At 46.8% G+C, this 15,456-nt stretch overlaps 1 protein-coding gene across 1 annotated transcript; it reads left to right on the top strand.

Moving 5' to 3' along the window:
* Nucleotides 1-5,986: 5,986 nt before the first annotated feature.
* LOC123450570 (chloroplast stem-loop binding protein of 41 kDa b, chloroplastic-like) lies at nucleotides 5,987-14,164 on the top strand. Its single transcript, XM_045127744.1, has 9 exons — nucleotides 5,987-6,425; nucleotides 7,118-7,352; nucleotides 11,726-11,795; nucleotides 11,887-12,033; nucleotides 12,867-12,947; nucleotides 13,036-13,257; nucleotides 13,354-13,470; nucleotides 13,585-13,674; nucleotides 13,764-14,164. Exons 1-9 carry the CDS (start codon nucleotides 5,987-5,989, stop codon nucleotides 13,938-13,940), a joined length of 1,578 nt encoding a protein of 525 aa, XP_044983679.1. The 3' UTR covers nucleotides 13,941-14,164.
* Nucleotides 14,165-15,456: the final 1,292 nt, after the last annotated feature.

Genomic DNA, 15,456 nt, shown 5'->3' with positions numbered 1-15,456 from the left:
CTCTCCGGTTTCTCGCTTGTCCCTATTGGTCCTTGGCAAGCTCTCCTATGAGCCGGCCATGAAGATCTCCGCCACAGGGCTACAACTCTTGCACTCGGAAGAAGACCCACACGGATCTGACACGGTGGGAGGCTGCGCACAGAGGCGCAGCAGGCTTGATGGCCGCCACCTGCAGCGAAGACGCTTGATGCGCGAGTGCATGGCACACCCAGCGCTGAAGCCGCGGCTGACCAGATCGCTTGTCGCGACGCTTATGGGGAGCGCAGCCGATGGTAGAGTCGACGGTTGGCAGAGAAGAACTTCGCACGAATTGGCACGGAAGAATGTCGCGCCGCGAATTGGAAGCACCTCGACGTCGAGAGGCGCCTCTCGAAGCCATGCCGAATCGTCGGTGATGAAGACGATTGTGCCGAAAATGATCTCGCGGCCCAAACACAAATCGCTGCAGGAAGACATGGTGAAGGAGAAAAAACACAAACTGGCCGGAAGTCGCCTAGACGCCTGCTCCATGGTGGGCGCCAACTGTCGTGGGAATAATCCTGATAGTAGATGGGTAGGGTAAGAAAGTAGAGGGAAGAGTCCTAGCTACGGCAAGGTTGTATGACTTGAGGCCCCTCTACGGTGGAGGTAATAGCCCTACGTCTCAGTGCTCTTGAGCTTTTGTGTCGAGTGGAATACAGGTGTTACAGAATGCGAACCCTTGTGCCAGAGAGGAGGGGTGGCTTATATAGAGTGTGCGGCCCCTCATAAGTGTCAGGCCTTCAAGGGTGCAATAAGTGAGATTAAATGCATACGTTATAGGTAAGATATGCCATAAATGACAATAACTACAGTGGTCTAACGTATGACCGTTAGCCTCCCTGAGGTGGCTTCTGGCCTTCTATATCGACTGGCTTCTGGTCTTCACCGAGTGGAATCAAGTCATCGAGTATAAGATAATCTTCCTAGTGGTTTTCTATCAAGTGGTTTTCTACCGAGTGGGCAAGAGGTTGTCTTAATCCAGTCGGTAGGTATCTTGTGACCTTTAAACTAATAATGAGGTGCCCTTGAGTAGGACTTATAGGTCAGGCCTATGACCCTACCGTAGGGCTATAACCCCATCAGTGACCATCACCTCCACGAGGACAGAGGAGACGGTGGCGTCATGCGGGGCAGAAGACCCCGCGAACGATGGTGGATCGGTGCCGTCAAGTACCTCGCTAGGGTACTAGTCACGCGCAGGCTTGTCGTCGAGCCGTGGCTTGACAAAGAGCGCGTAGAGGGTATCGACGTCGATTGTGATGCCGGGGCAGCGAGGCGCATTGTCAAGGCGCGGCTCGCCGAAGAGGATGTAGAGGCGGTCGACGTCAGCGGTGACGTCACCGCGGCGTGGCTCATCGATGGGGACGGCGGCAGAGCCTGCGGGGCAGGTGGAGCCGACGGTCAACACCGCGTAAGCTTCTACGGGGGCAGGCTCCATGGGCGTGGTGATCGGTTCGGACACGAGGTGTGCGGTGGAATTGGCGGGGGGTCCTGCCTAGAGAGTGACTCCGACCGGTGCCACGGACGGCCCCAAGTTGGGTGCCAACTGTCGTCGTTTTCTCACGACAGATGCCATGTGGTGGCTTATCGAGACTGGTTGGGGACGAAAGGGCACCGATGGGGTCCGGGAACGGGATTGATAACTAACGGTGCGAGACACACGATGTACCCAGGTTCGGGGCCCTCTGTGGGACGTAACACCCCTAGTCCCGCCGGAGTGGTTGAAGAACCAAGAGAACTACAATGTGCTCCTTGAGCTGTTCGACGGAGGAGGAAGAAGGAGCTAGCTGGCTCGCTTTCTCCCTCTCCTATATGAGTGTTCGTGCGTAAGAATGGCCGACCCTGTGTATGGAGGGGGACAGGGGGGTTATTGGTGAACCCCCCCGGCATACAATATGGATATATGGTACTTAGGGGGGACCCGGATGCCAGCCTCTCCGGCTGGCAAGTGGGCCCCCCGTCTAAGAAGTCTTGTCGCCTACGGGGCCCGCCGGCTGCATGGTCCCATCACATGCTGGGCCCGTCGGCTGGCCGCTGGGATGGTTAGCGGTACGGGCCGCACTGTGGCCGTCATCTTGCGGAATTCCGATGTGGTCAGTGGTACGGCCGCCTCCACTATAGCCTCGGGCAGGTAATGGAGTGGGTGGAGCTGTGTCGGCATTGTGTGAATCCGACAGGTCATAGCCGGCACCGGTTAGCGATACGGCTGCCTCGACCGTAGCCACGCGTACACCACTCCGTAGTATCTGAGCCGACACAATCTTGCATTTAGTCGTGTGCACCTGTCGCATCAGTCGCGTTGATGCGATAGGTGCTCACCATCCAGCTAGCGGTTAGCCATCGAGCCGGATGGCGAGCCGTCGTGTCCCTAGCTGGCGCGGGCCGCGGATCCGGCCAGGAGGAGCCGGTTTATGGGGAAGCATATGTTCTGTACTGTGCCGAAATGCAAAGGAGTAGGCTCGATGAGCCTACCCCGGGGTTATCCCCCCATCATTGTCGTTGTCTACTATGAAGTGGAGTCTCGTGAGGTCTTCCGCAACAAGGGTTTATGCTAGTACCTCCAGGGCTAGGGATGTCGTTTTGTTTTCAGCTCGGAGGGCCCTGTTGGGGTCACTTATGACTGTGATCACACCATTCGGCCCTGGCATTTTGAGCTTCATGTACCCGTAATGTGGTATGGTCTAGAATCTTGTGAAGGCTTCACATCCTGACAGGGCCTGGTAGCCACTATGAAAGGGCACGATATGGAAAAGAAGTTCCTTGGATCGGTAGTTCCCAGGTGCGCCTAATACCATGTCGAGTGCTACTCGTCCGGTGCAGCGTGCTTCTTTCCCAGGAACGATGCCTCAGAAGGTGCTGTTGCTACTTCGATTGGAGATGTGTCGAACTGCATTTTTTCTAGTGTATCCTTGTAAATGAGGTTTAGACCACTACCACCGTCCATTAGCACCTTATTCAGTCGAAAACCATCGACTATGGTGTCGGGACTAGGGCAGCAGGTGCTCGGCCCATACTGGTGGTCGTCCGGTCATCATTGTCCAAAGTAATTGGTGTGTCCGGCCATTGACTCGTTGTTGCGACATGGTGAATTTGGTGGGACTCTCGAAGAGCTCTGTTTCTTTGATTTTTTTTAGGTGAATGTTACATAGATCATAAAGATCTCCATGTTGCTTTCCAGCGATGGTCCCGACCTTTCCTCTGCAAGCGGAGCTTTTAAGATGCCCTCTCCACTTTTTGCGACCTGTCTGACGACCCAACATGCCCAAAGACTATGAGTGGATATTGTATCAAGTGGGGCTGAGTGTATGTGGCAAGGCTCATCTAGTAGTGTATTGAGGACCGATTTGGTCCGTGTTTTGTTCCTCTTCTTTGCAGGCTCGGGTGTATTTGGTTCCGAGAATGGGGGAGCGCGCCTTCTTCGGGTTCATGTTGCTTCCTTGATGTGCCTGGGCTCGATGCGCATTAGTTGCATTTTCCAAGCTCTTTCCATGGCGCAATATTTGAGCACTAGGTTTGATAGTTTGGTGAAGGTTTTGACTCGATGACGAGCGAGGGAATTAAGGATGCCCTCATCATGGCAACTATGTCGAAAGGAGTTGATAACCTCCTGATTGCCAAGGCCAAAAGTGGTGTACTGACTCCCTTGGCCATTGTTTGACCTTGTGTGGGTGCAGTACATCAAACCTTACAATTTTTTCCAAGGGATGTTCCAACTGAGTGGTGGGTGGGTTACAGTTGTGTGTTCCCATGAGGTACGAGTCCGAGGCTTCGTCGACCGAGTCCCTCGCTTTTGCGGGGTTTGGTACGTCAGGATTAGAATTCGTGATTGTGACGAGCTCCTTTCGCGCTGGTTCTGCGTCGTGTGTATGATCAGCCCCTGGTTCTAGATTAGTCTTGATATGACATTCGTGTTCTTGATTATCGGAGGAGTCCGTATGTTCAGCAACCGGGACGTAAACCGTCCTTAACTTCGGTAGCTGACATGGGGAGCCTTTAGCTGGGCACTCGACAGTGGCGACCAAATGTGTAATGGGTGGGATGTGAATTACCCTATCGTCGGGCCTAAGCCCGATTCGATCATGGATCGGAGATTGATCGCCGATCATGGCCATGGACTGATCCGGTCGAGTAACTCGTGTAACAATGGGGTCTTGATGGAACTCGTATTGTTCGAGTGTTCGGGATCGGACTGTAGTGTCGATTCCTTGGGAGCATTTGGGGATGTTCTCGGGTCGTGTTCGACTGAGTCGAATCCGGGCCGATCGACCACGTTAGGTTCTGAGGTCGGGCCGAGGGCCTAAGGTACCCTAGTAGCGGGATCCACTGCTTCCGAAGCTGAGGCATTGGAACTCGTGGGCTCCTCAAAAGGAGTTAAGATCCTTGTTAACACAAGATCTCCCCGAGGGTCGGTGATGTACTCTTAGCTCCTGAAACTTACTTCCTGCCTGGGGGTGAAGCTTCCCACCTGGCTAAGGTGGCCGGTCGGATCGGCATGCAGAACGATGCTTCCGAGCGTGAAGATCTATCCAAGGACAAAGATGTCCTTGATGTGGATCTCTTCACGGATGACTAGTTGTGACATCGATCCTTCCTACGGTCCTACAACGGAACTCCCAATGAAAGCACCAACGTCGGTGTCAAAATGGCAAATCTCGGGTAGGGGGTCCCAACTGTCGACCTTGGATCGGTGGGTTGCAAGAGAAAAAGGGAACAATGTTTTATCCAGGTTCGGGCCCTCTTGAGGAGGTAAAACCCTACATCCTGATCGATTATATTGATGGAGTATGAGGATTACAGAGTTGATCTTCCTCGAGATCGTATGAGCTAAACCCTAGATGAATCCACCTCTTTATGCAGATGAAACCCTCTTGTTTATATAGACACCAGGGGTCCCTAGGGTTACATACAACCGACCTTTTGCGGGGGGCAGAGGTGTCGACCTAAACTACTAAACTTGGGCGATACTCGAGTCTTCGGAGCTTTCCTTCTTGAATACAAAGTCGTCCCGCATTCCAGTCTTCAACAATGTGGCCCATTAGGTTGGCCCATGAACAATAGCCCGACCGCCCGAGTACCCCTTAATCTCGGACTCCCTCAATCTTAGCTTGTGTACTCATGTCATATCAGACAAAATATACGCATGAGCGAGATTGTAAAACACTAAAATAAGGGGACAACAAGGAGAGATTTAAAAAAATAAGTAAAAGTAATATAACTTCTGATTTGGACTAAGTGTGTCCTAGAAGACTTGTAGTAGAATTTCCCAAATTCTGAGTGTGAAAATACAATGTACCAATGAAACTGTTAATAGAATAACATTTTTTATTTTACATTTTCACATAATTGAGAACCATAATCATATTGTTTCACTCTGAAATAGTATGCATGTTTAAAATGTTATATCTTTTCCAACAATTTTTTAACTAAAAGATGAACATACTTATAAAGGTAATTTGAATGGGTATTTTCATTGTTTTTGTGTCCTATTTATATGACTAAATTATTTCTTAGTAGCTCCATTCGTATAATTTATATTATTATTCCATCTAGAGATCACATTAAGATTATGTAACCTATGCTAAACTCGCATCATTATTTTCAAACACAATATTATATAATTGTGCATATAACACCAACATTCCAGGATTTAAATGTTAACATCACATGGTACTACCGGCTAGACCCAAATGATAGGTATTGTACTAAATTATAGTACATTCACCATTCAAAATGGTTACCCATAAGTAAATATTATCTCTACTATTAAAGCAGGATCGAACGTCGTGATGGTTCAACCAGGTGGATGGTTCGACCTCCCATCCTAAAAAAGATCGCTAGATCCCGCCGCAGAACCAGTCCACCTTTCCCACCCCTTGTCGCTAGAAAAAAAACTACACTTTCCCACCCCACCTCTCCCCACCCCTTGTTCCCGATCTCGTCTCTCTCCTTCCAAAAATCATCCCAAATGGCCGCCGCCGCCTCCTTCCTCGCCGCTCCCTCCCCGCTCGCCCGCCGGCCGCGCCCGCGCAATTCACTCCGCCACCTCGCGCGCGCCGCGGCCGCCAGGCCGTCGACCGGCCCCCTCACGCCCCCGCCCCGCCGAGCCCGCGGCCGCCGCCTCCTTCCTCGCCGCGCCCTCCCCGCTCGCCCGCCCGCCGCGCCCGTGCCATTCCCTCCGCCACCTCGTGCGTGCCGCGGCGGCCAGGCCGTCGACCGGCCCCCTCGCGCCCCCCGCCTCGCCGAGCCCGCGGTCGCCGCCTCCTTCCTTGCCGCGCCCTCCCCGCTCGCCCGCCCGCCGCGCCCGCGCCATTTCCTCCGCCACCTCGCGCGCGCCGCGGCCGCCAGGCCGCCGACTGGCCCCCTCTCGCCCCCGCCTCGCCGAGCCCGCGGAGGCCGCTCCGGATGTGTGGTGTAGGAAGCGGCCTCTCCAATTGGACGGCGTTCAGGCGCAACCCCGGCGCCCGCTGCGTACTGCCTCAGCTCGAAATCCGTCGGTGAGATCCATCTTCCTCCTGCTCCTCTGCTTCAGCTACTAAATTAGATCCCACCCTTGCCTCTCTTGCAGCCTGTTTAATTCATGTGTATGTTGGAAGTTCTGCGCCTCGGATGGTCATTGTGACGAGTGATAACTAGAACAGTTCATTTACATTGCGATAGGTATGTCATGCAACAAGAGATGTGAGTGTTAGGCTTGAAGATTAAAGACGAAACTGAGCCCTCTTTTGCTATGCTACAGCCTACAAATACAAGAAAAACCCATTATTTATTATTTAGTGTACCTTTTCTTTTTCTATTCCTCTATTGTGTTTATGTGAGTGTTTCGGTTCAGCGAATGTGTGTTGAGTGTTTCGGTTCTGCGAGCAATCATATGCTCGTTAGATTAGCTCAGCTCGGGGAAATCCTATGGGAAGAATAGATGCTACCGGTTGGTTTCAGGATATGTTTCGTGGTTTTTCACGACCTTCCTAGATGAGTATGAATCCTATCTCACAAAACATCATAAATCAATGATTATCCTATAGCTTTGAGATGCATCTTGGGTTAGATTGGATATGATTGTGATATGTTCTATATTGTTATGTTTGAAAACTCGTAGTTCAATGTTGTGCCTACACCGGGTTCTCCATCCACTCCATGGCTTGCAGTGTGGCGCTGGACGATGGGGTGCTCCATAAGGTTGAGGCCGCCGCATACTGGACCGCTGTCGTGCCAAACGTCGAGGAGTATGGCAGCGTCGTGGCCAGGGCCATCACATCCGGCGACGAGAATGTGGCCAAGAGGATTCTGTGGCGCGGGGTGATGACCGTGGACATGCTTCCCTGGGGAACGAGGTGCTCGAGAAGAGAATCCAAATCGGTGATACTAAGGCCGATGTCAGCCCTGAGATGCTCGGGCGAATCAAATGGTAGTGCTTTCTTTCTCAGTTTTCACATCAAATGTGTTCCTAATTTGCAGTCATGCAAACATATTCAGTGGGATTTGTGATGCATAAATCAGTAAATGCTTCAGGTTTTGGGCACATCATAGTTCATAGTTAGATCAGATTATTAGATTAAATTGTGATGCCATGTGACATCATGGTATCGCATTTGCGTTTGATGGTATTTGTGTTAGAAATGTTTATGGTTAGTATGGATAATCTGCCCAAATTGTTCATGTTATCATGTTGGCGCTTGCAGTTGTTTTGCTTGTTCTGTTGTTTGGTATCCCTCGTGCTATGTTAATCTTGTCTGCTTGGTCCTGCTATCTATGGTGATTGGTGAATTATAGCAATGGCTTGATGCCGTGATTCCATATTGTGTCATATGGGAAGAATCTATGATTGTAGGCAGCTGCATTTTGATGAATTCTGCAACTGGGCTAACTCACTTTCTTTTTAGTAGTGTCATTGTCTTTGCTCCATCTGTATAGATGTTAGCTAATTTATTATGAGTTGCTACTAAAGTAGAACTAATGATTCACCCTTTCTTAATTTCATCTACAGATGTTGTTGTCCTAGATATTACATTCTTGCTGAGTAAATCAATTACATTTGATGAACAAGCAGCATATTCCTTTTTCTATGATTGTGTTCTCTATTTTTTTGGCTTCCATCGACCAATTACCGATCGGGAGGCATGCCATGAAAGTGTCGAAGAAAGCAATGTGTAAAATATTAGAAAGAAAAGTAAAGCGGTCCATGGAAATTAGTAAACTTATCGCTGTTTTAGTTATATTGGCAAGAACTTATGCATTATTCCTTGTTGCCTTGAATACTAAAAAGAACACGATGGTTCTCCTAGCTTGAACCGTAAGTATGTAAATGCTCGGAGAGTTTTCCTATTTTATTAGGAAATTGAGCGACTCTTCTGCTTGCAAATAGAGTCATGACTGTAGAATAAACTTTATTCCTATTACAGTGCACAATATATGATTGATCTTCTTATACTATGCACTGTTTTACAGAACTATGTTGTCAATGCCTTTTCCTGTTTCTCTGTGTCTGCTCTTCTGGCCCCATCGGGATCGCCACTCACACACTGACTATTGTATTGGCAGGTTCAGTGGGTCACTTGCATTGACAATCGATTGTGTGTACATGTGTGTTACCATATGATCCAACATTTTGTATTTCTCATGGAAGGATATGCTTGTGGTCCGGAAGGGTTTGGTTCACGCGGTTTGACCGTCAAATCAAAGGTTCATGTAGTCCTCGAGAGTTGCTGGGAAGAAGATGGGTAAGCTCTATTGCTCTTCTATGTTGGTTTAGCAGAAGAAAAAAACTTAGAAAGAGGATCAGAAGAGTATCTGGATATATATTTTGGTGCTCTCGGCCTCATTCATGATTTATCCTGTAGCCAAATCTCTTTCATGTTCATATCCTATGTTAGTGAATCGCCTGCTAGCTGTTGATTTACTCTTTGTTGTAAATTGGTTAGAAAAAATACTATATTATCATGGTTATAGTGCATCTTTTTGGCTTAGAAAGAAAAGAATAATTTCTTGAGCATTATTAACTGATTCCCAAGTTGCATGCAGGTACTGATTTACACAACGATCGGTTCGATCCAAATTTCTAAGCTCATACCAAAATATTTCTTTTACAACTTGCGTCGTGTATATTGGGACTCGATTGTGATCTATATCAGGTGAGTAAATCATGCTCGGTACTATAATTATGTTGTAAATTAATGAAAGATGACGATGTTTTAATTATCGAGGTTATACACCTGTATAGCTACTGATTGTGTATTCTTATGTTCGCTAAAATTGTTTCTGTTGTTTAGTTCGTCTAACCAAATTTGTAGGGACATAAAAACATAGATTGATATGCAATATTGTATTGATTACAAACACAGCATCAGCATGGCAGATTGTTATGCTAATTTATCTCCTCCCCCATTTCTTTTGATTTAATCCGTGGAATCCATTGTTGTTTCTACATATTATCTAAGCCCATCGCCTATATTTTTTATTTTAATGTTCATTGATATGCGATATTGTACTGATTAGAAAAACAATATCAGCATGTCAGGCCATCATATGAGAAATATAAGATAACAAAACAGTCTATTACTGCTCTTCGATTGCACATGGACAGTTTGATTTTGAGGTGCATGTGTAGTTTCAGTTATGACATAATTTTGGTTGACTGTAGAATTAGTCCTGATGAACTATCGGGTTCTTAGTTCAGTTAAAAAGATCACGCAATGTTGCCGATTTCTCGAAGCATTTGCTTAGTTCATTGAGTGGACTTATTCTTGGTTATTTTTGTGGTTAGGAGGATGTTTGTTGTGGTTCCTATATACATTTGTTGGATGTGGTTGCCTCCCGGTGTTCTTTGGCATCCCATTCGGACTTGAGAGTGATGATGGACGATGGGGTCATGCTCGGAAGAGTCAAACTCGAAATTTATGTGTGTGGAAGCGATTCGCTGAGCATGAGGTGGTTTTTGGGTTCAAGAGTCAAGACTATCTAACTTCTTACAAGTTCAGACACAATACTGGTTCATATGCCTAGCACATGCTAACAAAATCTCAGTTATCTACAAGGTATATCTAATCATTTTGTTTTCCACGATAAAGAAAAGGTATGACCATGGGCTTCTAATATTTCTCTATACATTTGACATTTTGACAGTTCCTCAAAAAAAAGTAAATCCATCATTGCTAACATTTAGGAGAAATTATATTTTTCAGTTCCATAACTATTGTCAGAGTTTTGCACGATTTGTACAAGAAATCTGATAGACTTGTTGTGTTTGTTATACCCTTCTATACATGGTATTATTATTGTGGTGGATAGGCCAGTCATTGGAGTTGGAGCGTGGTAGATGGGTTGGAGCAGAGCGTGGTAGATGGATTGGAGAACAGACCAGGTCATGCAGACAGCTCTAACGGCACATTAGAGTTAACTTTATATTTCTGGCTAACTTGGAGGCTTGGCTGCTTCCCCATCAGTTCACTACTTCTAATTGTTCGAGTGCAGCTGTACTCGAGACAAACACAATCCAGTAAGGTAGTTTGTTCAAATAGATCTCAGATGTTGAATGAAGATTATAAGATGTAGGTTAAATTGAAGGAAATAGGAAAGACCTGCACGTGTACTTATCAGGTTGAATTGGGTTTTGAGAAAATCTCTGAAAGTGAAAACCGTGATATTGATATGTCTGTGATTGATAGTTCATGTGGTGCTGTACAATGCAAGAAGGCGTTGACCGTCTTATATATGTATTGCTGCTCTCTGCTAGAAACCAAATAAATAACACTTCTATGTTGCTGCTCACTGATCGATGCTAAATATATGGCTTGTTCTTGAGGATTGTTTTCACTTTTTGATTCATATGGAATTTGAGGATACGGATGACACTGGTTTGTTTCTTTCACTAAAATTCTGTCCACCATTAGCTTACCGGCAATACTCTAGATACATGTGAACATGCGAATAAATGCTCTTTATGGTTCCATGTTCTTATGTAATAACACTTGATGTGTTTCATCTTCCAACAGTTCAGACACGAGCCTTATGCAACTTCATACAAGCTGCTGACAAGAGCTAGAGGGTTAGGTTTGATATTATTATTTGTTGTATGACTATTTATTCTCATTATGACACACCTTATTTATCTTTTATTGAGTTTCTACATAGTGTCTCTATATTACTTGAAACATAATTATACTGCATACATTTAGTGGATACTATTGTTTGAGTAAAAACAAAATTCAAACTTCTAATTACATACTAGATTTAGATTGTTTCCTTCAAAACCAAGAGTTCTTTTTTTGATGCCTGATTGGCTTTCATTTAGTAAGGGGTGTAGTACAAGGTGTTTACAGGGTAGTACAGCTGCATACGTACTATATGCAGGAAAGAGGAAACACACAGTGGACAAGAACCGAAGCATCTCTAATATGGCTCCCCTGGTCTTTTATATCTGCTGGTTAAAAGTTAAAACCCAAGATATCTTTTGAGGTTCGGAGTAGTTGTTTACTAGAGCAGACTCCAAGAACATTCTGATCACGGGGGGCACCAGGTTCGTTGGTCTCTTCCTATCCAGGAAACTTGTTCAGGAGGGACACCAGGTCAGTATGTGCATACATTTCTGATAGTACAAAGAATGGCTCCTTAGGCTAAATATGACCTGCAATGTTTTGATAGTACCGGCACATCGATTTTATGAGTCCACTAAAAAGATGAATTTACTTACGGTCACATTGTTCACCAGAGGAAAGGCACCCATAACCCAGCAGTTGCGAGGTGAATCAGATGCAGAGTATGCAGAGTTCTCTTCCAAGGCATGTCGTTTCCTACCATCTTGTCCTTGCTTCACTTGTTCACCTTTATTTGCATATCACTCATGATATTTAGGATGGTTTTTGCGTATAGGTGCTGCATTTGAAAGGTGATAGGAAAGACTTTGATTTCGTCAAGACAAGCCTTTCTGCTAAGGGCTTTAATGTCATCTATGATATTAATGGTAAGCCAGACAGCTACAATAGGAGTACTCTCTTTCTTTACAAATGCAGCAGCACCGTATTTTATTGATTAAGCAAGGAAGATAAATTACATGGAGTAGTAACAAGCATTTAAGGATCAGCAGTCTAGAAGAAGATTCAAGGGTGCTCCCGGTCTATCTTTCGGAACTCGGAGCTTTGCAACATAGGGGTCTGCGATGGTGTAATTGGATCGACAATCTGTTATCCTCGGCGAGCACTGAAAACTTGGTTAACGGTTCCTTCCCGGGGTATCCCCTCCGGCCTATCCTTTTCATGCTCATCGTGGATTTTCTTTGCTCGCCGGTTCAATCTTGCTTGGTCTGAACTCTGAAGGCATCCTTGTTCCCTTTGGTTCGTGGATGGTTAAGCATAGAACTTTGGTCTATGCCGATGATGCCGTGATTTTTATCCACCCTGATATTGAAGATGTCAGTGTGGTCAACAGTCTCCTAGATCCCTTTGGCCGGGCAACTGGTCCTTCAACCATCATCGCCAAGAGCAGTATTTTGCTTATTACATGCGACCACGTTGACCTGAATGCTATCAGGCTCTAATATACTAAGTAGATATTTCTGGTACACCACACAAATGTTTGTTCATAACTACTAACCAGATGTAAATAAGCGTGTCAATTAGTATCACAACACCTAAAGATTGCTTCTGAAATGCAAAATGGCACTTCCCCAGCTGAAACTATCATCTCTGATATCTCCCAAATGTTGTAACTCTTTTGTGTCATGGTGTTTGAGGACGCGAGGCCACTGAAGTATCCCCCATACTAGAAGTGTTGCCAAACCTGGAACAATAAGCTGGTTACTTTTTCGGATGCAAAACAAGATATTTGCAAATTCAGTGCCCTGAACTATCTAGCATTCTGGTACTATTTTCAGGTTTATCTATTGCTCATCGGCAGGAGTCTACCTTAAGTCAGACCTGCTCCCACACTTTGAGGTATATTTCCATACCACTCACACGGATGTCAACATGAAGTCGTCACCATTACTGACTCGTGGCAAGCATATGCCCATCCAACCGGTAGACCGACGCTGTGGACCCAAAAAGTCGGCATAAGGGAAAGCTGGAGACACAGAGCCTGCTGGAGACGAGCGGCGTGAACTGGACGTTCATGAGACCGGTCTACATCTACGGCCCTCTCAACTACAACCCCGTGGAGGAGTGGTTCTTCCACCGGCTCAAGGCTGGTCGCCCGATCCCCATCCCTAACGCTGGGAACCAGATCACCCTGCTCGGCCATGTCAAGATCTGTGCATTGACATGCATGCGGTGAATTGCTGCTATCGGGTTGTATGTCGTAGAAGCCATCTTCTGTAATGTCTTGTGCTTGGTTTTGCAACAGGATTTGGCGACGGCCTTCATCAAGGTCCTCGGCAACCCCAAGGCGAGCAAGCAGGTGTACAACATCTCCGGCAGCAAGTATGTCACCTTCGAGGGGATAGGACGGGCATGCGCAAAGGTCATATATATGAACAAGTTGTTCCTCGTGTGCAAACAACTCCATGTCCGTGGGTAATTCACTTACATTCTAACTATACATCATTTTTCGCTTGGTGTTTGATATGCAATGTAGGCTGGAGGGTTCCCTGAGCCGGAGATCATCCACTACAACCCCAAGGACTTCGATTTCGGCAAGAAGAAGGCCTTCCCCTTCAGAGACCAGGTATTCCTTGATTTCTTCTACGTCTTGCTCTGGAAAAGTACAACCATTACAGTGTCGCTGACCGACACTGCATGATGCAACGATGGCAGCATTTCTTCGCATCGGTGGAGAAGGCCAGCAAGGACCTCGGGGTTACGCCGGAGTACGACCTCCTCGACGGCTTGACGGACTCGTACAACCTTGACTTCGACCGCGGGACCTTCAGGAAGGAGGCTGACTTCACCACAGACGACATGATCCTCGACAAGAAGCTCGTGAGCGTCTGAGGCGTGCATGGACGGGCTCATGGCAGTGCAAAGCGTGTGGCAACAGCGTGTGCGGCGTGCATATGTAGCACAGGGAAGACGATCTCAGTTTTGGGATGTAGGTTGAGGTTCACTCATCCGATGAAATGTACTGCTGACACCTAATTCTCTCCTCGTGTCATTTGCTTTACTTCGGTTCAGTTTATACGTGGTTTTCTTTTTGTAATAATATATCGGTTTTCTAAGATCGGAACTGAATTTGACCACTCAAGATTTTGAAAATCAAATCCGATGGATAGAAACATTCTGTTTAAGGGCATCTCTAGCAAACCCGGTATAAGTGATCAAACCCTTTTAATTTTTGCGTTTTACAGTTTTGATTGAAATAAGTGTTTAGAATAAACCGTAAAAGTGGTCCAATCCGTCAAAAATTTAACGGCCATCGAAAATGCACACCAGAAACCTTTATATTTTAAGGTTGGAAGGCCGAACTGAGGGGGCTCCCTATACCGGTCAAACCTCGTCGGAGTAAACATGCCGCCGTGGAGTTTGTTGTAATTCGTTCTAGATATGTTCTCTAGCCATTTTGTTTGTCTCTATGTGAAGGCATATATTCCTCTTGTATCCATCTTTGATGGATGCCTATATCATGATGCTTTTAGTTTTCACTAGCTATCCTCAGTTTTTGGAGCATGGTGTAACTTAATTTATTTCTTCACAGGATGGAGGTAGCCTATTGAATTTACCTGCATCTTCATATGGTATCAAGTATACATGAGATTCGTTAGTTTTCATGCGCAGGAGGCGGAGACAGTCTTCGAGCGGCGGGGCGGAGGCCGCGGTCGGCGCGGACGGCGTGGTGTCGGCCAAGGAGGAAGTCCTGCCGGAGATGGAGGGGGGAGGTGAGCAGGTGGCGCGAGGGGGACGGGGGCTTTGGCTTTGGAGCAGGGAGGGAGCCGCGAACCATGGGAGCAGGAGGCGTGCGTGAGCGGGCGAGGAGGGCGGCTCCGGTGACGGCCGCGTCGGAGAGGAGGGGCGGTGACGGCGGCAGCACGGGTGAGCTTCAGAGTGGATAGCGGTGGGAGTGTGAGGGGATGAGTGGATAGCATGGGAGTGTGAGGGGATGGGGAAGGGGATGAGGTGGTGACCGGTGAGTGAAGATAGAGTGAGGTCGGGCAGAGACTTGGCCAGGGTGATTTTTTTGCCTAAAAAAAGGGGACAAGTCTGTATTATACTTTAGCTGAATTTTTACCTACGTCTGTACGTGACACTGAATCATAAAAATTCAGCTTGCTAATTCATATTCTGAAAATAGAAAGGGGCATGTCATAAGTGAAGTAGTTTGGATTGTAAAATTGTTTTTTGTTGCGACGCTGAAGTATATATTAGAGCATATTAAGCAAGGTATTTAGAGAACATGCCAACGCACGGGCATCTATTTGTTCTCCGACGCAGGATGTATACAAAGAAAGCTTGGCGCATGTAGTACAAATAGTAGAAATTTGTTATGTCTATTATACATATGATTATGTGTTTT

Source organism: Hordeum vulgare, chromosome 4H (assembly GCF_904849725.1).
Source record: "Hordeum vulgare subsp. vulgare chromosome 4H, MorexV3_pseudomolecules_assembly, whole genome shotgun sequence".
Classification (NCBI taxonomy): Eukaryota; Viridiplantae; Streptophyta; class Magnoliopsida; order Poales; family Poaceae; genus Hordeum; species Hordeum vulgare.
Note: the sequence above shows the minus strand (reverse complement) of the source record. Positions and strands in the feature narration are given on the sequence as shown.

Coding starts and splice junctions, on each gene's coding strand:
- LOC123450570 (XM_045127744.1), top strand. CDS start 5,987: ATGGCCGCCGCCGCCTCCTTCCTCGCCGCTCCCTCCCCGCTCGCCCGC. Junction 7,353..11,725: donor ATGCTTCCCTGGGGAACGAG/GTGCTCGAGAAG, acceptor ATTGTTCACCAG/AGGAAAGGCACCCATAACCC. Junction 12,034..12,866: donor TTTACAAATGCAGCAGCACC/GTATTTTATTGA, acceptor TGAACTATCTAG/CATTCTGGTACTATTTTCAG.